This window comes from Nannospalax galili, unplaced genomic scaffold (assembly GCF_000622305.1).
Source record: "Nannospalax galili isolate Female #2095 unplaced genomic scaffold, S.galili_v1.0 scaffold34, whole genome shotgun sequence".
Lineage (NCBI taxonomy): Eukaryota > Metazoa > Chordata > Mammalia > Rodentia > Spalacidae > Nannospalax > Nannospalax galili.
Genome location: NW_008338996.1, coordinates 682,538 through 708,919, shown reverse-complemented (window position 1 = coordinate 708,919; position 26,382 = coordinate 682,538). Strand labels below are relative to the sequence as shown.

At 51.3% G+C, this 26,382-nt stretch overlaps 1 protein-coding gene across 12 annotated transcripts in view; it reads left to right on the top strand.

Annotated features, from left to right (window-relative positions):
- Dab2ip (DAB2 interacting protein) overlaps window positions 1-26,382 on the top strand; it is a 189,780-nt gene that overhangs the window by 148,446 nt on the left and 14,952 nt on the right. For 11 of the 12 annotated variants that reach the window (XM_017798253.1, XM_017798249.1, XM_017798252.1 and 8 more), the window contains 7 exons: window positions 14,846-14,999; window positions 16,792-16,890; window positions 17,878-18,432; window positions 21,466-21,610; window positions 21,702-21,846; window positions 24,205-24,441; window positions 25,620-25,821. In XM_017798253.1, coding sequence (XP_017653742.1) covers window positions 14,846-14,999; window positions 16,792-16,890; window positions 17,878-18,432; window positions 21,466-21,610; window positions 21,702-21,846; window positions 24,205-24,441; window positions 25,620-25,821 — 1,537 coding nt within the window. Of the gene's footprint in view, window positions 1-4,526; window positions 4,548-14,845; window positions 15,000-16,791; window positions 16,891-17,877; window positions 18,433-21,465; window positions 21,611-21,701; window positions 21,847-24,204; window positions 24,442-25,619; window positions 25,822-26,382 lie in introns of those variants that run through there. The other variant, XM_029563694.1, reaches the window with a different exon arrangement.

Below are 26,382 nucleotides of genomic sequence, written 5' to 3'. Positions count from 1 at the left end.
CCCCAATCTCGGCTGCTGAGCCAACCAGCACCCTGCATTCGGCTGTGTCCTGGGATCTCCGCACAGGGCAAGGCAGAAGCCAAGCTGCCCACTGCTTTAGCACTCTGCAGCTCTCCCCACCACTGCCTCTCTGAGACAGATTTAGTAATGTCTGTTTCTTGTGGTTAGTACTGCAGGAGAGAAGCTTTACTCCTAAAACTTCTATTGATCCAGGCACTAATAAAAAGTAAAGGGTCTTTAGAGCAGGGTTTTTTTTTGTTGTTGTTTTTTTTTCTTTTTTTTCTTTTTTTTCTGCTTGAGCAAAGAACATTAGAGCCCTAAAACACAAATGTGTTTTCTTCCTTTTCTGTGGATCTAGGAGGGGTAAGGGTTGGCCTTCTCTGGCTGCTCCAGCCTGTGTCACCCTTCTGTTCTCTAGTAGTTAAATGCAACTTACACTATCTGTCTGTCTCCAAGGACTGAGCTAGCATAGGCTCCTGTGTTCTGAAGCCTTCCTTTTCACCTCAGGCTCAGGGGCAGTGGCAAGTGGTAGAAGGCCCAACTCTAGGTTTCTTCGTTCTGAGTTTGGTTCCTTGACCACTCTGATCCTTGGTTTTGCATATGCCATTCATAAATACTGAGTTTACAACACATCAAAGCCTCTCTTAGGACCAATGCGGTAGGTCCACATGGGGCATACCTTATGGTGAGACATAGAGAAGAATAAGTCAGTGGAGAAATAAAGTAACCCCTGACCAGGTGAAGTTCTCCTACCAGGCTACACTGTAAGTCAGCACCTGCATTCCCATTGCCCAAAATAGGGCCCACTTGATAAATATTTGCTGGCTGAATGAGCAAGGTGCTATGAAGGAACGAGCCAAGTGTTCTGCTGGTGAGCAGTGAGGGCAGGGCAGGACATGTATGGACTGAGGAGTCCAGGAAGGATGAATCCAAAAGAGGACAGAAACCATCTATTTGGAAAGTGGAGTAGAGCCAGAATTCCTATTCCTTGGAACAGCAGGTGCAATATCTCAAGGCAGATGGGAACTCAAGGACCTCAGGGCATTGCTGGATGAGGTCAGAAGATAAGCAGGCCACACCTGCCAACATCTTCCACCTGGGGAGGGATTCACAGTTACTCCAGCCCTACTGCTAAGGCATCTGGGGAGTCATTGAAAGGTTTTAAGGGTTTTGTCTTTGCTAAAGGGTCCTTCTGACTTCCTGGTGGAGAGGGAAGGGAAGAAGCCTGGTACAGGAGAAGCTACCCTGTGGGCTGGGAGATTCAGAAGGGAGGCAGAGTTGAGGGAAAGGGGCATTCTTGTCCTGAAAGGCTCCATAAGGGGCTTTTTAGGCCTGAGGTTCTGTGGGGCTGCAGCTATGTCTCTGACTTGCGATAGGAGCCTGGAACTCCTAGGGAGGCTGTGACACAAAATTGGGAGTTCTGAGCATACTGGTGGTATTTAAAGTTGTGGGGGTAGATGTAGATGAAATCACCAGAGGGAGGTGTTTTGCTTCCCAAACCAGAGCCTTGGAGAGCCTGGAAGAAAGGCAAGGGTAAGGGGCCTGTGAGGAAGGAAGGAGGGGTCATGAGTGCAAGTGGCATTGGCTGTGGCAACCCAGTGACCTTTGGCGACCTGAGAAACAGTGGAATCTCAACAGTTGAATAGACAGAGGAGGCAGGAAGGGAAGCCAGGCAACCAGCTTAAATGTTTCCCACCAGCATGCTTCAGATGACCTGGCCCTACTTGGTAGGTCCTGACCTTGGACCTGCATCAAAATCTTCCTAATAGTGTCTCCAGAGATGCTGGTTCAGGAGGGCACATTATCTGTCTCCCACTCCCCATGTCAGCAGCTTTCTGGGTCCTGTCCTTCCCTTTCCCTAGTTTTTTTTTTTTGCCAGATCCCAGGCCCCTACATATTGGTATCCTGGAGCTGGGGCCTCTCCAAGGCACCTTCTCAAAGCCAGGGTAGACTTCTTTATACTAGAAGGCTTCATATGTTAGCTTCCAGAGGAGTTTGAAGTCTTAGCAGAGTATTTCGGTTGCTAGCACCTTTCATCTCCGAAGGCTGGCTTTGGGGAGAGTTTTTAACTCTCTTGATTTGCTGTGCAGTGTTAGGGGTCATCCTGAAGTCTGGTGGAGCCCTAGCAGTGCCTGTTGAATGAATGACACGGGTATTTGAATCTTTTGGATTCCTAGTTGCCTGATTAAATGTTTTTCTGCATCTAATTAATAAGTGTTTTCACTCGTGCTATCTTCTAAGTGTGGGCGTATTAATTTATTTTATACATGAGGAAACTGAGGCTCTGAAAAGTGAAGGGCTTAATGATTGGGAAGTAATACAGCCAGAATTGTAGCCGAGGCATACAAAACTCCCACCTAGCAGCCTCTTAGTGACTGGTTAGCCCATGGATAAGGTGGTAATGCGGCGGTCAAACACTGGGTCTCCCACTGCATCTCGGGAATCTCAGCCATATGCTGTGCCAGGATTACCAGGCATTCCTGCTGCCCTGGACCACCTGTTTCATCAAGTTCTGCACACCCTTGCCCAACACATGAATCAGATGCATCAGGCTCCAAGGAGATAGGATGAGACAGGCCTCAGGGTGTTTGTGCCATGGGAGCCCCAGCTGTGGGGGTGGCTGCTTGTGCAGCAGCTGTGGATAGCTTGTATGCTTGATACAACACTCCCCATGGGCAAGCTAGATCACTAGGGGAGCTGGGGGAGACACTGGGAAGTAGGAAGACTGAGACCCAAAGATCAGGTGTGAGGCAGTCTCCACTGGGGCACAAGCCATTTGCTGCCTCCCACCTCCTGAGAAGCGCACGAGGCTTAGTGCCCTTCCCTCTTGTCCTCTGCTTACTCAGCAGGCCTCAGTTAGCTGGGGTTGGACACCACGTCTGGCTCTGTGCTGCTTCAGAGGATTTGGCCACAGCCCAGCCTTTTTTAGGCTTTACTGTCTTCAGGGGAAGGGCTGTCATCTTGGAGTTGTCCTGCTAGGGATCCCAGAGAATTCTTTCCCAGAGGAAGATAATGACTTGCCTTCATCACTACCCTGTTTTGTGCCTTCCATACCCTGTGCTGCTTCCTTCGGCCCAGCTAGAGCCTGGCATTTGCTAAGGGCTCACTCAGAGCCAAGCCAGTCTTTGTTTTGAATCCTGCGAGGTAAGTACTATTATGAATAGTCCATTTTACAAAGGAAGAAACTGAGGGAGGCTCAGAGATGTAGTGACTTTTACACAGGTGATAAGTGGCATAGCTCAGGTTTGAGTGTAGATTGCTGTAGACCTCTACTCTGTAGAAACAGTGAGGATGCTGAATCCTAGAGATCAGCTCCTGCAGTGTTAGGGCTGAGGCTTCCTCCTGGCCAAGGTAAGCCATATAGTGCCCACTGTGAGTACAGCTGCCCCGGGCCAGAATGACCCATCCATCTTGGCAGCCTTCTCAGATTGGGTCCTGAGGCCTCGTCAGTCAGGTCTCTTTCCCTCCCTCTTCTGTCCATCCTTTGAGCTTAGGGGTCTCAGGAGAGCTCCCATTCTGTAGCTCTGTCCCTTCCATCCCTGTAGACAGACTTGGTGTGTCTGAATCTTGGGCTGAGAAGAACATTTGTCCTTACTTGCTGCCTCTGGTCACACATCCAGTTCAGAGAGGGGCTGAGGGCCTGTCCAGAAGATGCTTGCACCCCTGCAGGGCCAGCAGACTGGCATCTTCCCCCTCACACTCCCTGAGGACTCCCTCCTCCTTTTTCTAGGTTTGTCTCCTTTTGGATCTTGTGTGAGATGGTGGAAGTGGCAGAACAGACCTCACAGGAATTGGGGGCTCAGTCTGAAACTGATTGGATACTTTGGACAAAGGGACAGATGCTGGAGGATGTGGAACTGATAGAGCCTGAGTTGTTAGGAGTTGGTGTTTTGGGAGGGATAGACAGGAGGAAGAATCTGCTTTCACTCACCTCCTTGGGTTATGTCCTAGCCCTTCTGTTGACCTTGCTCACCTGGAAGATGGGGTGATGGGCACTGACTGTCTGGGGAGTTGTGTGGGATAAAGGAGACAGGGCTAGAAGTTCTAAGCCTTGTGCCTGGCACATAGTGAGTGTTTAGAACTGGCCACATTCCCATTTGTAGTTTCTTCATGAGAGGTGGTCTCATTGTTTTTGTTTTAGGTTCTTTGGGACCTCCAAGTGAAATTTAGATTTTGACTCTTGTTCATTTTGCCTCAAGTCACCCTTAGAAGCCCAAGACCGCTAATCTGATCATGACTCATGAGGTATTATTTTACTTTTCCTGCTTCCTGTACAGGAAAAAGGATCTGTCTCTTTAAGTTCCCAGCACACCCAAGTGAGACTCTGGCCCTTTAAAAGCACATTACAGAGACTTGGAACATGGCTTTTGTTTAACTAGCCATGATTAGTCCCAGCAGACAGGACTGGAGTGATATTTCTAGGACCAGAGCGTGGAGTTGGACTGGCCGGGTTCGGTGGGAAACGGGGAACAACAGCCAGTGGTCAGGTAGCTGGCCTGGCCTCTCTGTCTCCAACCTGATGAGCCTGGTGGCTGTGTTGAGGCATGGTGAGTGGCTTTAGTAGAAGCTGGGCAGCAAGGCCCCTGCCATGTAGCCTCCTGGGCCCAAGGAGACCTAAATGGGCTGGAGGTGCCTTAGGTACTAGGCAGAGTGATTGTTACAGGTGACCAACCTGAGAGGGACTTGGATTTCCAGTGATGGTGGCTCTGCTCAGACAGCCACTGCCCAGAACTAGGAAGCAGTTAGGATAGGTCTGCCTCAAGCAGGAAACCAAGAGGAATGCTGCTGCTTTTAGTTTTCAAGCGAGGGGACCCTGTCGTGGTGTTGCTTTCCACACAACAGCCTGCAGCCCTGTGGTGCTGCTTGTGAACCGGGAAATGCCACAGACCGCTCAGAGCATTCCAAGCTCTGAGGAACCTGGCCTTTGCTCTGGTTGTCCAGCTGCACTGGGTGGGGCTGTGTTGAGGCTTGGGGGCCTTGCCATCACCGCCCCAACCTTCCAGCGGGCTTGCTGTCTCTCCCTTCCTCCTTCTGCCTCTGCTCCTGGGTGGGGCCAAAGACTGAGAAGTTGTGTCTGGGTAGAGTCTATGTTGGCTGCAACTTGGATCTGGGAATATTGTCAGAAGCTAGATCATGCTGATATGGTGGGGTCTTCACTGGGGACCTTCTTATCTATGGTGAAGCCAGAGGAGGGCTTTGCCTCATTTCTGCCCAGCTTCAGGGCCTGCTGGTTCTAACCACCCTCACTGCCATACCATGGGCAGCTAAGACTGCCCACCTGCAGGATGTCCTTCCTCCATGTTCTAGACAGGAGGTGACAAAGGCAGGGCTCTGTGCAGTTCTTGCCTCTCCAGGTTCCTATAGTTATATGTGTGTTGGTTTCACCACACAGGGCATCAACAGGCAGAGAAGTGTTTGGAGCTGGAGTCCATGTGTCAGGCCTTCTTTCCACTCTGGCACCTGTGAACTATGACATTGGACAAGGTGTTTGATCTTTTTGAGCCTCACTTCCTAGAGGGGGACTGGAAGAGTTAATTGTCAGTTGTGCTGGGGAAACCTGTAGAGTTGGTAGTGGTTTTTGTTTGGTGGTGGGGTTGTTGTTTTGGAGGTTTTTTTGTGTGAGTTTTGTAGGTTTTTTGGTTTTGTTTTTTCCAGACAGCATCTTGCTAGGTTGGTTTGAAACTCACCTGAGTGCTTCTGAGTGCTGAAACTACATGTGTATGCCACCACAAGGCATACAAGGGGTCTTTGAGTCAGGCACAGACTGAGGAGGCAAGCCTGGCCTGCCCTGAGTGGCTCACCTTGAGCAAAGGTGGGCTGCTCCACATGGTGGTTGATAAATGGACTGAGTGGGGCCTGTTTGCTGGCTTGGTACATATTTACCTATTTTTAAGTGCATGACTTAATATGCTAGAATCCTTTGTACCAGGTGGCAAATGAAAGACCATGCTAGCTTATCGTAGAGTCAACTAGTCTGGACTCTGGGAGGAAAAAAGAGGGTCTGTGAAGGCAATCCAAGCCTCAGTCCTTAACTATAGTCAAGTGCATAAGAACCACAGGGTTGTAGATACAAAATGTGAAGCTAGTGCCTGCCACATGCACTTCCTAGGTAGGTGGCCTAGCAGCAGTGTGAGGGTGTGTAAGTACTTGAGGGCATCTCCCTGGTTTTCATTGGCAGTTTTCCTGAGCTTCTGTCATTGCCTGTAGTCTAAGGAGCTCGTGACTTGCCAGCAGCCACCCACTTTTACTGTTTTGTTATTATTGAATGCTCCTGGCTGCCTCCTGCTACAGTCTGAAAAGCAGTTTTGTTGCCCACTGGGTCTCTGAGCCTTCTGGCTTCAGGAGGAGTGTGGAGCTGGGGTCATGGACCAAGAACATGCTGTTGGGTGACCTGTTGAGCAGCACTGGGGTCGGAACCCCAAGACCTGGGCTACTAATTTGGCCCAGGTCATGGAGTTTTGCACGCGTGTGTGTATGTGTCTGTGTGTTTTGTTTTTATTGTTGAACTTTCTGTGTAGTAGTAGTGGAGGCTGTCCTTGGGCTCCTGATTCACCTGCCTTTACCTTCAAAATTCTGGGATTATAGGTATGTGCCACCATGCCCAACTCTCATTTGTATGTGTTTTTACAGAAGGAGGTCATCTTAACACATTTAACCAGTCGTCAGAACTGTGGTCCTGAGGGGCCAGGGAAAGAGGCAGTTCTCAAATTAACTGTCACTTTAATGAGAACAGTCTGCACAATCTCAGAAGGCCTGTGGCAGAGTACTTAGGTCTTGGGTAGAGAAGATGAGGCAGAAGGTGCTGCCTGTACCCCCACATTTCATGGTAGGGCATTTATAAGGGAAGGAAGGCTTTCTGGAGGTGGAGAATAGGAGGGAATGAGGTCAGGCACAGGGGAGCTGCTTCCATGGAATGAGAATACTGGTTTTCGGCTTATTCCTGATTTTTCTGTCACCATCAGTCCTCGTGTGGATTCTTATTTTCAAGGCTGCTGGGGGGGTGGGTATTTATGTTCTGGGGTTGGAGTGGGGAACAGGCAGGAACTAGCCCCACTCAGTGGTGTTATCTCTCGGACCAAAGGGAAGCTTGGGTGTGTCCTAGGCTGGGACCCATTGGGCTTACTTATGGAGGAAGGAACACCTTGTTCAGGGCCTTGAAACTTTTTCAGACAGTGCACCTGGAGAAGATGGGGGCAGGGCAACAGGCTTGCGAGACTGCAGAGGTGGCTAGGGTCAGCCCCTAATGCCATGCAGTGCCATACAAGAATGTTGAGCTCCTTTCCTGGGGCCAGGATGCAGGTGGAGACACTTGTCCCTTAGGAGACAGAGGCCGAGTGAAGGCTTGGGGTGTCCTGCTTCCTGATCTTTCTGAGTGGCAGACCGAGCCAGGAGTTTCTCCTGAGAGCCCAGGAGGGCCGAGGGCTTAAGAAGGGAGAGTTGGCCCTCATTTCCCTTTGGATTTGCCCAAATCTCACCATGTTCAGTGGGTGTTCTTAGATTCTTTTCTTTTTAAAATTCAGGGCACTTCCTTGTTCTACTGAGGTTTATGAATGTTTAAAAACTGCTTTGTGGTCCCCAAAGTAATTTGACAAGTCTGACAGCTATTGATTAAAAACCTAAAATTATTCAGGCTACGGGATGACTGGGGGAGATTAGATGGGAAGTTTTTTGTTTCTGCACCCCCCCCCTTCCTCCTATGAAAGGTGAATGTGATCCTAGAGGTCTGCAGGCTGTGTTGGGTCTACCCAGCACTGGGAAGGGTGGGGTGGGGTCTAGTTGGGGTGCTGAAGGCTGTCTCCTGTGCAGGAACCAGACCACAGCCCCTCATACCCCAAACCTGTGGCCCAAGTCCTACAGGGCAGCAGTGGGGCGTTACTGCTACATTATTGTAGCTGTGGCAATGGTGTAGTACCGGAAGCAGTGGAGGTCCCTTAGCTTAGTTTCTGGGGCTTGACATAGGGCTTTTGTGGCTTTCTGAAGTAGCTCAGCACATGAAGAATCAGCAGCCCAGAAAAGGGAAGGAACTTGTTCAGGGTCTGTGGGTCCAAGAGGAAAACGGGTGGACCCAAGGTCTTAGGTAGATTAAGGGTGGAGCTGGGATGGGAATGCAGGAGTCCCTGGCCTGGTTCTTCATCCTCCTATGAGATAAGAGGCAAGGGCCCTTGCTGGACAGTAGACTGGCAGAGTGGCCACACCCCTAGTACCTCAGCTTTCAGTCTGGACTCTGACTTGTCTTGGTATGTGGCAGAATCCCTGCTGAGCCTGGCCCATTGGTCCTGTGTGAAGTCCTGCTCTCTTATCTACTGTGGTGACATCACCTTCAGTGCACGGTTATTAGGAGAAGGCTATAGATGATGTGTGTGCTTGGGTAAGAATAATTGTCAGGTAATAGTAGGTGTGCCAGTTATTTTCTGTTAACTTTACACAAACTGGAGGGAACCTCATTTGAGGAATTATCTCTAACAGACTGACCAGTAGGTGTGTCTGTGAAGTGTTTTCTTGATTGCTGATTGATATAGGAGGGCCCAGCCCACTGGGCAGGTGGGCCTGGGCTGTATAAGAGAAATAGTTGAGCAAGCCAGCAAGCACAGTTCCTCCATGGTCTCTGCTTCAGTTCCTGCCTCCAGGTTCCTGCCTGAGCTCCTGCCCTAGCTTCTTTGAGTGATGGATTGTGGCGTGGGGGTTGTAAGCTGAAGTTACAACCCTTTTCTCCCCAAGTTGCTTTTGGTTAGTGTTTTATCATAGTAACAAAAAGTAACTAGGGCAGTATGGTAAGCAGTGAGTGCTGCTATTTATTTGATCAACATCTGTTGGATGCCGTTAGTGCCAGGCTTCAGACCAAGTCATGACCTGCCTTGTCCTGTTTTGGTTACCAGGCTGTGGCCCCTTCTCTTTTCAGGCTCAGCCCTGTGGTGTGGGGATCTCAGAGATAGGGTGAGGTCAGGAGGTTCAACATGTGCATAGAGAGAGGCATCATACTGGTTCCTGGAGACTCTGCTAGGATCCAGGGCTGAGAGGGACCACCCCTTTCATCCCAGGAAGCTTCCTAGGCTGAGTGGTTGCTTCTTTGTCTGTTGAGGGTAGGTTTGTCTCCCCAGGACCCTGAGAGCCACCAGGGGGCTGCATGATCCTTCCTCCTCCAATCTGGGATCCCAACTAAGCCACAAGTGAGTACAGGCTTCAGCAGCTGGTTCCCAGGCCAGCAGGGCAAGGCAGGGGTAAGGAGAGATGTTCCCAGAGAGGCACAACCCAGTTTATGTTCTGCCGCTTGATTCCCAGGAGGTCAGTGCTCTTGTCCTGACATGCTCCAGAGCTGTGTCCAGACGAGGTCTGCATTGTGGGTGGAGAGCTGCCGCCTGGGCCTGCCCGCTATGCAGGCAGAGACATGCTGAGTGCATTATGGGCCTGGTGAGGCCTAGAGAGTTTGCTGGGTTCTCACTCCAGAAATGGTAGAGCTGCCAGCCTTGAAGTGGGCATCAGCTCTGGAGACAGGCTTTGTTCATGGTTTCTTCCTCTTCTGGGCGGTGCCATGCAACCATGTGAGCACTGGAGCAGAGGGTCCACCACAGACACATCTTTTTCCTCAATTTCACTAAAGGAAATTAAGTACTTTGAAAAAGAAAAATGAGGCATTCTAGACATTGGGCAGCTAAGGTTGGTCCTGTTTGCAGATGGAAGAAGTAAGGAATTTGAGTAGTTGAGGAAGGGAAACAGCTTGGGAAATCCAGTACCACAAGGGTACGCTGTCCTAGGATCGTCAGCACTTGTCAGTGTTCAGAGCTGTGTCCTGTCTCCTGAACCATGTATGGCGGGGGGGGGGGGGGGGGGGGGGGGGGCGCAGGTGTGGTGGCGCATACCTTTTATCCCAGCCAGAGGGAGGCAGAAGCAGGTGGATCTCTGTAAGATTGAGGCCAGCCTGGTGCGCATAGTAGCTTCCAGGTAGGCTGGAACTAGGGAGATCCTGTTGGGGACTGGCAGTCACAAGTGACCACAGTTCCTGGCACTGGCTCTTAACTTCCAAGCACCAAGATCTTAAAGTGACCCCACGAGGGTTAAATCCATTTCCCCACTGATGGGAAGCAGGTCTAGAGACTTGAATAGCTAAGACACTTAAAGCTGTGTTTATTAGGTGTGTAGAGACTGGCTTGCTATCTACAGCTGGCACCCTGGATACTAAACTCTGTTCTGCTGCCGGCATTTCTGTACTGTGCTTTCACATACCTGTCGACCCTGTTATCTAGCAGCCCCCCCGAGAATGCAGGCACACCTCTGCTGTGTGTCTTAAAGGGTCTCCCAACTCCTGCGCCTGTACTTTGAGTGAAACCAGAGGAGCCTGGCCCATGTGGGGACAGCTGTGCCTGAACTGAAGCTGGTCTCTCCTAGTCTCAGCCCTGCCTTGGGGCCACACAGGGCAGCTTCCTTTGTCCCTTTGCAATTTGGAGGGTGACTGAGCCCCTTACTTTCTATGCTAAGCAGCCCCATTCTAAACCCGCCCACTCCCATAGCTGGGAGGCTACTCCTAGTCAAGTGAGCTTTTTGATTGTTGCAAGTTTTGTTTTTGGTTTTGGGTCTCCACCCTCCTTGAAACAATGGGGAATTTGCCCAACTTTTGTGTCACTAACCTTTTAGCAAAAAAAAAGATCAGAGTTGAAAAACAGCTTATGGGCTGACTGGAAGGCTATCAGATAAGGCTATGCCCCAGGAGCCAAACAATGTCCTCTTGTTCCTGCTGCCAGTCCTCACAATGAGCTGCTGTTGGGGCGAGCTCTGCCGCCAACCAACAGTGGTTCCCCGCACCTGTGCCTGTATTTCCTGGCCTCTGGAATGAGTGGGTCACAGCTAGTAGTCAGCCCTGCTGTGGACCTTGCCCTCTCCAGTGCCCCATGTCTACTATGGGGTGATTGAAAACCAGCCTATGGCATCTTCTAGTAGAGTCAGTCTTGGTTCCCTTGTTAGTCAGATCTTCTGTGGTCACTTGCTACCACAAGATCTCAGGCAAGTTGCTTCTCTGTTAGAGGATGCTGTGCCTTCGTCCTGTCAGGGCTGTGATGAGAATTCAAGGAGATAGGCAGGCAGGGTGGCATGGAGTAGGGGGCTCAATTGGCATGGGTGTGGACTGTCTACCAAGAGAGATCAGGTACAGCATCATGGGGGTGGCATTGGGCTTTGAAATCCCAGGGTTTTATTAGAGAGATGGATGGAAAAGGTAGGAGATGGCTTGATTATTAGCCAGCACGATTTTTGAGGCAGTGCTTGGGCCCTAACTTGGGACCTCTTGGACCTATTAAAGACATGGGTGGTGAGTGGGGAGAGGAGGAAGTGGTGACTGTCCCTGTCTACCCAAGGAATCCAGGAAAACTTCATGGAAGATGAATGATGATGCTGATGTTGAGTTTGGTGGGACCAGGACAGGAACACTTCTTGGCAGAGTAGTCAAGTGCTGGCAACCTGCGGAGACTTAGGAAGTCCCTGGAGTGGAGCAGCCCAGCAGGCAGGCCACTAAGCAGTGGGCCTGGTCAGTTGGAACAGATAGAGGGACTCTAGCCAGCAGCCCAGACGGCAGGACTAGGACAGAATGGAATCCTATGATCTTTAAATGGGAAGTGAAGTGCCCCCCCCCAATTGTCCTTACAGCTCTTCCTCGGTATGTGCCCCCCAGTCCCACTGCTTTCCACTGGAGGCAGGAACCCTTCCTTTCTCAGCTCAAGAGTTGGAATGTGGAAGCAGTGCTAGAAGGATAGGATGTTGTTCTCAGTGTCTCTGGTTGGGTGAGGACAGCATCTGCCTCTTGGACTTTTGAAGATTCAAGGTGATGTGTGTGATGGTTTATGTGCCTTACAGCCCAGGGTAAACCTTGCCCAGGCGTGCTAGCCCTGCTCAGGTGAGGGGCAGACCTGTGCCTTGAGACCTAGTTCTATGCTTCTGAGTGTAGTGTAGTACACAGTTCCTGGCAAGGTTGTGAGAAGTTAATTAGTCAGACCTGAACTGTGGAGGTGATCCTCAGTATAGGCCCCAACTGAAGGCATTTTGTCCCCTTTAGTGTCACCTTGCCAAAAGAACTAAGGCTTTGGTCTTTGGGGACTATAGAGGAGGTGGGGGTGGGCATCATAAGACTGAGCTGGGTGCCATGCAATTGGCTACCTTCCCTTCACCCAGTCATGGTCATTGAGAGGGGTGGCACTTGGGCTAGGGGATGGCAGAGGTCTTTTGTAGAATAGCATCAGCCCCAGTCTGCCACTGCACACAGCAGCTAAGGGCTCGATGGGGAATGTCCCATCCCAATGGGGAGCCTCCAGCAGATCAACTTCCTAAGCCCACCTTACCTTTCTATAAAGTGGTAGGTGAAAATCTTGGTAGGGTGCGTGCAGTTTAAAGTGAGGAAAAGAATGTGTAGGTGCCTACCCCATGCTAGTGGTGGGAATTACTTATGGGCACCCCTTTCCTTAGGAGTAGAATAGGAACAAGACAGGCCAGTGCTGCTCATCTTCTTTCACCTGAACTTTCCACTTATGGAGGTTGTGCTCGCTCACTGCCCCCTTGCAGCCAGGGCAATTTGGAGTGATGTAATCCAACTATGTGTAGTGTGAGTAGAAGACAGAATAGGATAAAGTCCTGACTTGGGGGACTGATGGGGCAGGTGGTCCTTGATGTGGCATGCTTAGAGGTATTGCTTCCTAGAGAGGTGCTTCTTAAACTATGATATGGTCTGCTGACCTAGGACGTGACCAAATGACCATTTTCCATTCCTAAGCCCTGGTCATCTTATCAGCTGCCCCCACAGGCACACCCTGATGGGTTGCAACAGACAAGTTCCCTGTGGGCTCGGATGCTGTGTGTCAGGACCTGGATAGTGGAAGAGCAGCAGACTGACTCCTAGCCCAGTGGGAAGGAGACAGAGGTGCATGAATCCTCAAGCCTTTCCACCAGCAGCCAGGTCCCTCTCTTGAAGAAGCCTTTTGGGGAGGTGGGAGATGCAGGGCTGCCCAGTTGGCAGTTGGTTGGGCTGGGTTAGTCCAGGATGCCTTAAGGGCCCTGAGCTTCCTCTCAGTCCTGTTTCCTTAGAAATCTTCCCAGCCAGCAGGCCAGCTGGAACATGTCTGGGACAGCATGGTAAGGAAAGGAGGTAAAGGTTCTGCAGCCATAGGCTACCGTCCCTGGTTGCTTTGGGGTCTGGCCTAGGTCTGTTGGGCTCTTTGGACTTTAGGATCCGGGAGTCTGAGGTCTCTCTGAGCAGACCCAGGGTGCTAAATCATGCCTCCCACACCTTTCCCTGTGGCCAGTGATTGGCCAGTGATCCCTTGGCCCCAGCTCACCAGCTCCCTCCCTTTTCTTTCCTGGGTTCCTCCCTGCCACACCCAAGTGCCCAGAAAACAGCTTGATTCCTACCAGCTGTAGACTGTTTTAGGACCTAGCTATCAGCTAGGGGCCAAGTGACTTCCCCAGCATCTAAAGCAGGGAATATCTTCCATTGAGGTAATGAAGGCAGGGAGACTGTGAGGTAGCTGCCCAGCACTGGATGGTGTCTCAACCAAGGGGAAGGTGTGCCCAGCCCCCTCACAGCAGTGATCGGTGCTACTATAAAGGGGGTGGGGTGCTGGAGCAAGGTTTGAGGTCAAAGGAAAAAGTGTGTGTGAATACCTAGAATGGTAGGGCAGGGCAGGTAGGCCTTTGTAAAGTGAGCATCCCAGGAGAGGACCACAAAATGGTCTGGTCAGGTTTAAGAGATGACCATATGATCATTTTTCCTCCCTGAGCCCAGTTGTCTTCCTGAACACATTCTGGTAGGTTGCAACAGATGAGCTCCCTCTGGAACTGAATTGTAGAGATGGCAGGCAGACTACAGGCTGAGTAGGAATAGAGGCATACCCACTACTGTGTAGGTCAGTGGGTTCCAGGCCAGCTTCCACCTGCCTCAGCTCCTCTCTGGTTCTTCCTTAGAGCTTTCAGAGGCCACCTTCATACTGAGTTGAGAGGAAGCGTGGGAAGGTTGAGTGGGTCTCCTGGCATGGGCTGTGCGACTGTCCATGTGAGGGACTGAGGAAACAGAGGGATGGTTTACCTGGGTCTGTACAAGAGGTACAGACCACGTCCAAAAGAGGTACAGACCACGTCCAAGACCAAATCTATCAGAGCCAGTCTGGGTCTGTTCTGTCTGCATTTGGTTACCAGGTGGCATTTTTGTGTCTGCATCTTGGGTCAAGGTCTGTGTTGGGACACACTGGCCTTAGCCTGGGTCCCACAACCCTGGCATGTTGACCCTACACTGAGTGTCAGTGTTTCCTACACTATGCTGAAACTGACTCCTGCTATCCAGAGCTGCCTTGTAAGATGAGGCAATACAGGTTCCTGATGTTTGGCAGAGTAGGGCAGTGAATGAGAAAGGGCTTCACCAGCAGTGATGCTCTTGAAAAACACCTGGACAAAGACCAGGGCAGAAGGCAGGACAAGTGGGAAAAGCCCCAGAAGACCCAAGATAACTTGGGTCTGGACAGTTCTTTCCTGGGGTTTGGTGGGGTTGCTTGCAGAGCTAGGCTAGACCCTGCCCCAGACTCAAGCTCACTAGCACATTAAGTGGACACAGAAGCCTCAGCAGCTTGTTCTTGTAAAGAGGAACCCCTTCCCCAGAATGTAGCTTGTGTGTGTGGGGGGGGGGGGGGGGGGGGGGGGGCTGTAACAATCCTCTCCCAAACCTGTCTGTTGAAAGACTGAGTGTGGGGGTTGGGAGGAAGAGTGGATCTGGGAGGCGGTGGAGACAAAGACTGGGCAAGTTAGCAGGGGTCTAAAAGCCAGCTTGGCACAGGTGCTGGCAGAGTCCATGTGATATCCCCACTGCCCACTTACCCAGGTCCCATCTGATGCCAAGGCTGAAGGAGTCTCGCTCCCACGAGTCCCTGCTCAGCCCCAGCAGTGCAGTGGAGGCGCTGGACCTCAGCATGGAGGAAGAGGTGGTCATCAAGCCTGTGCACAGCAGCATCCTGGGTCAGGACTACTGCTTTGAGGTAAGTGTCTCTATGGTCTTTTCCCTGGCCAGGCTCATTCTCCAGACTCCTCCTAGAGTGCTCAGTGGCCCTGGCGGGGATAGGCTTTTGGGAACAGTCTGGAATCTACTCATAGCTTTAAGCTCCTGGAGAGACAAGGTAGAGATAGGAATGGGGAGGGTCTTAGTCTGCTGTGTGGCAGCAAGTGAAGCTGTTGGGCCCTCAGATTGGAAGTGAGGTGTTTTGTTTTTTTAATTATTTTGTTTGTTATTTTTATTTTATGTGTATGAGTGTATTGCCTGCATGTACGTGAGTGAACCTGTGTCCTGCAATGCGGCAGAGGTCAGAAGAGGGCTTCGGATTCCCCTGGAGCTAGAGTTAAGGATGGTTCATAGACACCATGTAGGTGCTAGGAATCAAACCCGGGACCTCTGCAAGAGTGGTCAGTGCTCTTAACCGCTGAACCATTTCTCCAGCCCCAGAAGTAAGTTTTTTAAAAAGCCTGTGTAGAATTGCTTAAGCCCCGGAGCCCATGCTCGCAGCCTGCTCACCCATAAGGCAGTGTGGGATTGTGAAGGGATCCCTCCTTTTTAGGCCTGTTTCCCCATCTATGCAGGGAACCCAGACCTTTGCTCTCAGAGTTCTGTAACCCAGAATTTGACAGCAGAGGGTCATAAGCCATTATCTGGCATTACCTGTGCAGTCCCTCTTGGTAGATGAAGTTCTGTGGCCTTAAAAAAAAACATGCCAGAGGTCGTAAACCAGGCTGAGACAAAACAAGGTCTGGGGTTACTGATGCCTCAGGTGTTCCTGATGACTTCTCCAGTTGTTCTTAGTGTCTTGTTACCCCTATTTCTAGGAAGATTCATTCCTCACCTTCACTTCCCCCCAAACAACATGCATTGGGGGGTACCCTCCAGTAGAGGGGTAAGCCTGATAATGACAGGCCATTGGAGTCTAGTATGCTATGTTCCTGGCATCTGCCATACCCAGCGTTCCTGTGTACTTCGGGGATAGACTCCAAGCCAAGTCAGGCTGATTCTGGGTTCGGGCATCCTTGCCTGGGACAGACCAAGAGGGTTAGGACCTGTCCACTTGTTCTTAGCATGGGCTACTGCAGAATGAGCTGACCCACTAGTGCCTGGATGGGGTATGTGCTTTCCCAGTGGAGCCCCTGGCCTGGTGCTAGGGTCAGCCAGGTCATTGGGGGCAATTCTGACCAAGCTCCCTTGCCTAGAGGAAACCTATAGGTTATAACTGGAGAGTGAACAAGACTCATGAAAACAGGAGCGGGGTAAAGGCCTCAGGCTTGGAACACATAGTCAGCTCAGTTCACATTTCTCTAGAAGGGCACATGGTTAGGTTTCTTTGAACATCGTTGTCCCTGTTACTGTGCAAAAGGAGTCTACCAGGAGGGGGCCAGCTGAGGACTGAGCCTGCCCTTGTCTTCTAGAGAACCTGTGGTTCTACCTTTAGGGAGACTATGCTTGAGGCAAGTGTGCACTCTGACTCCAGCTGGGTCTCCCATTCTGTCTCTCCTTCTATCTCAGGGAGAGACAAGTCAGAGTCAGAGAGATGCTTTCCTATTGATGGGAGAGCACTGAGGCAGGGATGAGGAGCCAGGTCCAAAAGCCACATGATGGGCCTGGCCACTTTTCTGCTGCTAATCTGCTAGAGCATAGCAAGGCTCCATGTATTACCTGTGGTTGATGAGATGTCCGGGAATCAGGAGCTCCTTCTTGCCTCCTTCCTGTGGCTTTCCAACCTTGCTGTGGTCCCTTCCCCATTAACACTGTCCTGCTTGCCTCCATAGGTGACAACATCATCAGGAAGCAAGTGCTTTTCCTGCCGGTCCGCAGCTGAGCGAGATAAGTGGATGGAGAACCTGCGGCGAGCAGTGCACCCCAACAAGGTAAAGCCTGCATCTTCTCTCGCTGTATTGTGGGGGATGAGGTGAAAATCGGACATGAGGAAGCATGGACCCAGGTTCGGACAGGGGCAAGTCTGGGAGGAGTTAGAGTTGGCCAGGCTAAAATAACTACTGTGCACCTCTTCCTAGCACTATACACTGAGGAGCCTGGGTCACAGAATTAGGTTTGGGCTATTGAGAAGTCTGGCCCTATGTCCTGTCCAGAACTGCTGCTCCCTAGCCAGCTGTGTCTCATCTTTTCCATTCTAGCTTAGACATCACCCACTTCTCCAGGTGGGTGCCCCTTGCCCAGCTTGGTGTCCTCTTGTGTTTCCACTGTTGTGGACTCTACCATCTGGTTGGAGCCCTGACTGTAATCCTGCTCCTATGTCTGTCTCTCAAGATGACTTGTGGGCCTGGGTCAAGCATGGGCCTGGGTCAAGCAAGTCCTGCCATGATAGGCATCAAGTCACCACGATATCACTAAGGAAGGGATCTTAGCAGTAGTCACCTCTTAAGTTGCTTTACGGACCAAAAAACTGAAACAGTGGCACCATAACCTGTGAGGGGCCACACATTGTGCTAACCTTCTTCCTCAGTCTTTTGCTCTCTGAGGCAGGAGCTATTTTATTCCCGTTTTCTAGGAAAACAAACTCAGGCTAAGTCAAGTGCCTAAGGTCAATGAGTTAGGTAGTGATCAGGGCAGACCAGATGCAGCTATACCCATCAGTCCCCCTCCTGTCTTAGAACCTGAGACACATGCACACACACGCAGCATCACTAGCACCAGCTAGTGATTAGGGCAGACCAGATATAGCCATCCCCATTGGCCCCCCACCTGCCTTGGAACGTGAGCCATACACACACATTCAACATCACCAGCACTGCCCTCAATCCCTCCTGGGTCTCTGAGGACTCCTAGACTCTGGGTTGGCTGAGTGGGCAGTTAGCAGCTCCAGCTGACCACCCCAGGCTCCTTTGCTCATGCAGGACAACAGCCGGCGTGTGGAGCACATTCTGAAGCTGTGGGTGATTGAGGCAAAGGACCTGCCGGCCAAGAAGAAGTATCTGTGTGAGCTGTGCCTGGACGATGTACTGTATGCTCGCACCACGGGCAAACTCAAGACGGACAATGTCTTCTGGGGCGAGCACTTTGAATTCCACAACCTGCCACCTTTGCGCACAGTCACTGTCCACCTGTACCGGGAGACTGACAAGAAGAAGAAGAAGGAACGCAACAGCTACCTGGGCCTAGTGAGCCTGCCCGCTGCCTCAGTGGCTGGCCGGCAGTTCGTGGAGAAGTGGTACCCAGTGGTGACACCTAATCCCAAGGGTGGCAAAGGCCCTGGGCCCATGATCCGCATCAAGGCACGCTACCAGACCGTCACTATCTTGCCCATGGAAATGTACAAGGAATTTGCCGAACACATCACTAACCACTACTTAGGGCTTTGTGCAGCCCTAGAGCCCATCCTCAGTGCCAAGACCAAGGAGGAGATGGCGTCTGCCCTGGTGCACATCCTGCAGAGCACAGGCAAGGTGAAGGTGAGTGTAGCCTACTATTTGCAGGTAAGCCTGGTGACAGGCACTGGGATGCCTGCCCTTTCTGGGTCCATGCTGTATTATCTGCTCCATTGGAGGCCTTGGGGGTATCCATCGCAGCCAGGTAGGGGCCTTTCATACTCCACCAATAGCAGAGTTGAGCCCTAAGACATATGGAGCAGTAGATGGGCCCAGGCTGGTAATGCAGAGTGGGCTTACTTTCGGGTGCCTCCCTTACTGAGCTAGACAAGCAGGTATAACTGGGCTCTTCCAGTACATGAGCCCAATTTCCACTGGCCCCAGCCACCAAAACCCACGTACTTGGTGGGGTATGAGTTGACAGGTATCCCCAGTAGGTAATGTGCCAGGTGAGCCACCTTCACAGCCCCAGCCTCAATGCAACACCCTCAAACACAGATAGATGCTACCAGCACTTCTCAAAGCCTGCCACTCTTGAGGAAGGGTCCAAAAGCACACACCTCAACTCCTAACCACCTGGTTTCAAGGACAGAGGCTCCTAGATTGGAATGTCCCCAAAAGGCACACCATCTCCTACCTGCCCAGCCCCCATGGTAAGGCTCTCCCAGTTCACCATGCATCTTGCATCTTTCCCACAGAGTGTGGGAGAAGATTGAGGTTAAACTGTACTGGCTTTCTGCAGTGTGGATAGACCCCAGATGATAGAGTGATATGCTTCAGAACTAGTGACTTGTATGAGGGTAGGGCACATCTTAAGCCCTCAGCTTGGGGTCGGGGAGACCCAAGAAGGGAATCAGACTTAGTTCCCCCATGGGCAGAGCTCAGTGGTACAGGACTCCATGAGGCCCTTGGTCCTCTTACTTCTAAAGGCCCTGGCAGAGGGAGACTGTGGCTGGAAGCCCCTTGGTCTCTACAGCCTTCACTGCCTACTAGGCTGGCACTATGAAGGAAGGGCAGCCCTTGCGGGAAAGAAGAGCTTCCCACCATGGAGTCATGGGGAAAGTGCTGCCTGCCTCCATGTTGTCAGACTCCTTCCTCCCCTTCAGGCTGGCTAGGTAAAGCTGCCAGATGAACCAGCTCTTTTTGTTGTTGATTTCTCTGGTGTATTTCATACAGAACATCCCAAACAATCTTACTCATCTGTATACCCACATCTCAAATGGCACTCTCCCATAGCCTCCCCCACCCCCCGGGGGGGCGTCCATATACTCTGTCATCCCTGTTTACTGTCCACTGTGTTGTCGGTGCCCCCAGGCATTCCCCAGTGCTTGTCCATCCACTGAATCTAGTCAGCCTATTTAGAGTTCCTTGTTTTAGAAAGATCAGCTTTTCCTCATCTAGCAGCAATCAGTTGCCAATATTCCTTTAGATAACATTGGGGTCTGCTGTTCATTTTCGCAGTTCTATGCTGGGTTACTGGCTGGGTTACTGTCTGGGAGTCTCTTGGGCCCCCCTGGCCAGTAACTCAAAGGAAGGTATCCTGTCTGGCATTGTTTCTTGTTATGTAGCCTTTAGCTATACAGATGGACTCTTAAAGAATTATACTAATCACTTTAATCTTTGGTTATACTTTCCTTTTGGGTATTTAAGACCATACAGTTGGCCCAGATAACCCAAGTTATTTCTACTCTTATGGTCACTTGAGGATGGTCACATGGGCTTGGGAAGAGCCCCTGGCGCCTTTCTTTTACCAGCTCCATCTATGTGAAGCTAAGTCAAAGGCAGATGGTCTAACTCTAACAGCACCTCTTTGATTTGCTGGTCAATGGTGAACTGGAGATGCTGGGAAACTGAATTGCAGAAGTTATAGACCAGAAAGGGCAAGTAGGAGGCCCAAGCTTTCCCTTCTACTGAATTGACCTTCTAGTCCTTGGTCCAAGGACTGCAATGGCTCAGAAAGTAGAGGCTGTATGAAGTGGTCAAGAAGAATGCTGAGGAGCCACTATGGAGGACAGTGGAAGCCAGGGCTCCTGGCAGTCCTAAACAGGGTAGAGAGGCAATGGATAGAGATAAAAATTGGTGCTGCTGGGTTGGTATGTTCTCTGGAACAATTTAGAATGGGCCAGGCATTCTTGAGCCAGGCAGAAAACATGATGAAGGTTGCTTATACAATGAGATAGGCTACCTGTCCCCCCAAGGTGATAACTCTGTTTCCTTTGTACCCTGGTGAGGGAAGGATCCCAAACAGGTGTCCCTGCATCCGCTGCACTCTCCCCAGATTGTTTCCCTAAGCTGTATGCCTTCAGAGTTTCCGTCTCAGAATCCTGCCTCTACCCTTCTCTCTATATGATCTTAGAGAAATAATGGGATCTGGGAAGGAAGATCTGGCCCCAGGTAGCTTTATGGGCTTGGATAATTTTTTTTCCTGCTCTGTGCCTTGCTTTCCCCCTTCCTGTGGTCCAGCTAGTAGGAGTCACATCTGATCCCAGCTGCCTGGCACCTGGCACCAGAATTCAAAGAGGCTATGTAGGGCCTTGAGCAGGAGCCATGGTGGCATTCTAGGGGAACTGCTCATTGTATTTCCAGGATGTGACCCTGTGACCCCAGAGGTCACCTGAAAATCAGAAAGGTGTGATTTGAGGGAGGCCAACTGCCATTTCTCCTTGGCCCTTCCTGTCTCTCAGTCCTTCCTTTCATTGGCCAGCCTGGCCTTTTATGTCAGGGTCTCCGTTCTGTTTGCACATTGGAGTGAAGGATTTCTAGAGCCCCCAAACCTGACCCTTGCTGGGCCTCTTGCAGGTTCTGTGCTGCCCTCTCCCCAACTGTTCCCACTGAGTTTGCCTGCAGTGCCTCCTCTTCCTTGACCCCTAGTAACAGGTTGACTATGGGCTTGAGAGCAGGGTCTCCAGAGGAAAGAACTGTTACCCAGTTGGGTACCGGGAGGGGAAAGCACACAATGTGATTGAGCTCCTCTGCCAGGGTCTTCCCATGACACTGTGGGACCAACTGGGCAAACTGTCCTCCAAGGCAATCTGGGACATACAGCAGCCAGGGATAGTGATGGTTTTGTCACAAGGTCAGCTCAGGTTCTACCCTGCTCACCACTTGCCTCCCTAGGACTTTCTGACAGACCTGATGATGTCGGAGGTGGACCGCTGCGGGGACAATGAGCACCTCATCTTCCGAGAGAACACACTGGCCACCAAGGCCATTGAGGAGTACCTCAAGCTAGTGGGCCAGAAGTACCTGCAGGACGCACTAGGTAGTTGGGTTCAACTGGGCCAACCAGTGGGCAAGGGCTGGCCAGTGGTCCTCAGGCCCTCACTGCCTCCTCTCTGCTCACCTGGCCACAGGTGAGTTCATCAAAGCTCTATATGAGTCAGATGAGAACTGCGAAGTGGACCCAAGCAAGTGCTCGGCCTCTGACCTCCCTGAGCACCAGGGCAACCTCAAGATGTGCTGCGAGCTGGCCTTCTGCAAGATCATCAACTCCTACTGGTCAGTGCTGTCTCTGAACTGTTGGGAGCCATGTGCTCGTTTTGGGCCTGTGCCTTTCTAGCTTCTCGTCTCACCTGTCTTTTCTTCTGTCAGATGCCCCCAGTGTGCCAGGCACAAGAATCAGAATCTGCTGAGTACCTGGCTCTATTGAGTTACTGGATTGCCAGCTTCCTGTTTTTGAGCTCTTAAATCTAAGAAAGTATTCTAAAATATTTGTAAGATATGTTTTTGTTTCTGGGTGGTTTTAGTGTTATTGTAGAAGGAACCTGGAAAGGGCAATTTGCACCTATGTCTAGTGACATGTAGAGGCTGGTGTCAGTGCCCTGGTGCAGCATGGAGGACTGATGGGAGCCCTGTCCACGTACCTACTCCTGATGCTCCTTACCTGTCTGTCCCCACAGGTTATCATTCTCTGACTTTGAACAGGGGCATGTGTGGATGCCTAAGTACCAGCTAGGCCCCCTGCTTAGACTAGGGCGCAAAGAAGAAAGCATCGACAATAGGAGTGGACTGCTCCTATAGGACCACAGTCAGGGCTGGGCTCAGTGCCTGGGAGACTTCTTGTAAAGCCAGTTTCCTAGACACCTGCTTGTTCTTGGGTTGCATGTATGATGGCTGGCTGACCTGGTGCTGATGACAGCCTGGTTGTGGTTAGGGTACATGGATCTGTCCCAGTAGACCTTGCTGCCAACCCAAATGGGTTTGTTTTCACACTGGAGGAGCTACTCAATCTGTAGCCTGCTATATCATGGCCTTAACTCAGGGCTGGTATCCATCCTGCCCAAGCCACTCCATGGCTGTCTCTCCTACCTTTGTTTCTTGCCCTCATGCTACCACCTCCTTTGGCCTACACAGTCCTGCCCTAACTCTGTGGCCCTTTCTGTCACTTCTGGGTCTCTACCCCTGCAGCCATGATCTATTGGAGTGGGATTATCTGTGTCAGAATGTGTTTCCTCTACATGCTGGGAACCCTCTGGGGCATTTTGGTACATCAGCTCAGGACTAAGCATTGGAGTGTTTGCTACTCCCAAAGAACAGGCAAGGGTAGGCCTACTAGGTGAACAGTGGCCTTGAGAAGAGGGTAAGTACCCACCTGCCAGGCCCCTCAGCCTATATTGTACAAGGTGCTCACCTGAAGGAAGTGGCTAACCAGAGAGCCTTGATACCCTGGGAAGACACTGCCCATCCCCCTACTTGGCTGGGCTCTCAGCCTCTGTCCTCCATTCCAGGGCAGCTGGGTGTGGGACTCAGGGGAAACATGGTATGCGTAGGAATTTCCATTTCCCCTTAATGGCATCTAGCAGAGGCTCCTCTCTTTTGGAAAATGCCATTGGTAGATATCAGCTAGCTCAGGCGGCTCTGAGAGCCTGACAAAACAGGCCTTCTTTCAGTTTAAAGGAGTTGAGACTAAAGCCCAGGAAGGGCCAGGGTCTTGGCCAGTTACCCCTGAGCTCAGGACAGAGCCAGCCGTGGGTCCAGAAAACACTGGGGTCTGGTCTGCCCCATAGTGAAACCGTAGGAAAATCACTTAAAGACTTAAGGTCAGGAGGCTCAGTGGAGCCAAGAATTTTTTTTTTTTTTTCTGAGACGGTCTCCCTGAGGACCCAGCTGGCCTGTAACTCACTATGTAGCCCAGGCGGGCCTCAAAGTCACAGAGATCCGCCTGCCTCTGCCTCCCAAGTGCTGGGATTAAAAGCATGCGCCACCACACTTAACTGTTCTAGTGCCACCTTATTGTGTCACCCCAGGCAAGCTCTGCCTCTACTGCTCTCCCCTTCTAGAGTATGAGAGGCTGTGCTCTCATTCTGGCTAAGGGATACTCTACCTGCTCCGTCACTCTGAGCTCTACAAAAAACAGCCTAGATTCCTATGACATCATTCAGGCAGAAGGAATGAGTCTGGGAAGCCAGGAATGGGAACCCAAAAAACAGCAATCTATCTGCCCTCTCGTTTTCTTTTTTCACACCCGTAGACCCACATGCCTGCTGTTGGAGTGGAAAGATGTTTCCCTGAGGGAGGTAAACAGATCCCGTGAGCACAGAGCCAGCTCCACCAGCCTGGTTCCTTAACCCACTTGGACTCTTCACTGAGAGCCCACCCTGGCTAGAATTGGTTCTCCTGCTTAAGGATAAGCTGCCCTGAGCTGGCCCCCTCCCCGCACTGTCTTAGCTTATCCAACAGCCCTACCCAGCAGATCACCCTGCCTAATGGATGGTCATCTGGCTGGGATGCAGAGCAGGACAGAGACAGGGTCAGAACTCAGGGTTCCATGTGACTCAGAACTAGATCTGGCCCAGTGCTATCCTGTCCTGGGCTCCTGCCTGACCCCTAGGCCCACCTTTGTCTGCCCCCACTCAGTGTCTTCCCACGGGAGCTTAAAGAAGTGTTCGCCTCGTGGCGACAGGAGTGCAGCAGCCGCGGCCGGCCAGACATCAGCGAACGGCTCATCAGTGCCTCACTCTTCCTGCGTTTCCTCTGCCCTGCCATCATGTCACCCTCACTCTTCAACCTGCTGCAGGAGTACCCTGACGACCGTACAGCTCGCACCCTCACCCTCATTGCCAAGGTCACCCAGAATCTGGCCAACTTTGCCAAGTAAGTGGTGTGGGCTCTGACAGGCACTGACCCGTGATGTTGGAGTCCACAGGGACAGGCCCCTGGGGTGCTTCTGCCTCTGAGCTAGGCTACTACAAGAGGCCTTGCTTTGTGTCCCTGTTGTTCTCCGTCCCCACCCCCACTTCAAAATAAAGCCTCCTCCATACCTATCCTAGTAAAGGACAAGCCGTTTTGTATGTTCCCTTGAATTTCAGAGGTGAGAAGATGAGATTTTTTTTTCTCCTTTTTTGAATTAACATATTATCATAACATGCCATAAAGGTTCTCCTATGTCTTTTATCTCCAGGCTCTGCTTTGAAATGAATGGCTAATATTCCACAAACGCTTAACTGCCCTGTGGGGCTGGGTACTCAGGCTGTTTCAGTCTGGGTTAATACTGCCAGAATGTCTGCTGGTAGAACACTCCTGGGCTTTTCAAGTGCATTCTTAGAGCATGTGGGTGGAAGTGGCAGAGCTGGGTCATCTTGTTGTCATTCATTCACAGTTGTGGCTTGAGCACTGTTCCAGGGCTGTCTGTGTGCTATGCTGCAACTGTAGAGAGATGAGCCAGCCGTGGTCCCATGCCTTAAGAGCTTAGCACATCCACCAGGGAGACATGTTCAGTAGACAAGAGTGGGGACCAAGGCACACACCAGAGTCTCAGGAGAGCCCAAGGTTTGTGGGAGAGAAGACAGGGAGGCCGGTCATTCAGCTCAAGCAAAGGCAGCAGGAGCAGAGGCTGGCATGCTGGCAAGGGTGTGGCACCAAATAGATCTAGAATATCAAGTATGAGGCCAGGAGAGGCAGAAGACAAGGCTCATGAGGGCTGTGGGGACCTGAAGGCCACACGGGGCAGAGGAAGGCACTGGCTTGGGTTGCTCCAGCAGAGACTTGGGTCCACTGTGGATCTGAAAATCAGCTGTGTACTAGGCTTTCAAACTTGGAGTTAAAGGAATGGGACCAGAACAGATAGTGTGGTAGAACACAGAACATTCTAGGCCCTGTGATTTAAGGTCCCAGAAAGGGTAGCATGGTTTTGGCTTGGAAAGAAGGTCCTGGTGACTGGGTCCCAACAGATTCAGTTGCTCTCAAGTCTCCAGTGGCAGCTGGCTATAGTAAGGGGGAGGGTGAGCGCCAACTCAGATATGGGGCACTTATCTTGGCTGTCCTCTGTCCAGGTTTGGCAGCAAGGAGGAATACATGTCATTCATGAACCAGTTCCTGGAGCACGAGTGGACCAACATGCAGCGCTTCCTGTTGGAGATCTCCAACCCTGAAACCCTTTCCAACACAGCTGGCTTTGAGGGCTACATAGACCTGGGCCGAGAACTCTCCAGCCTGCATTCACTGCTCTGGGAGGCTGTCAGCCAGCTGGAGCAGGTGCCTATTGCCTGGGTTGAAGGGCAGGGCCAATGTTACTCACAGTTCTTGGGGCTCTTCCAGAGCAGCCACTAGGTTGGAGAGTTCACTTGCATGACATAGATTACCTGACAAGGGGCCCACCACCCAGGGTTATAGCTCAGGCTCTGTGGAACACTCCATACTAGGAATCTCTGGGTTCTGTTGTCTTTGTGGATGAGTGCAGAGCCACTTGCTCTGGGTACTGGGCCCAGGCCTCTTGAGGCTGAGTTCTGCACGTGAATGTACTTCTTACCCAACTGGTTTGAGAAATGGAATCTAGCTTCAATACTTTACTGAAAATGTCCTTGCTCTGAGGACCCTGTACCTTCATATGTCAGGAAGCTGGAAACCTCTCTAAAACCAGGGCTTATGGCTTAGTGGTAGAATGCTTGTCTAGTGTGCACAAAACCCTAGGTTTGATCCCCAACACTAGGAAGAAAAAAATTTTCCAGAATTGCTTTTGGCTCTCAACTGAAGAGATTGTTTCTTGCATACCTAACATTGTTTCAGTTACCTGGACTGTACATTCAATCCCCTCCC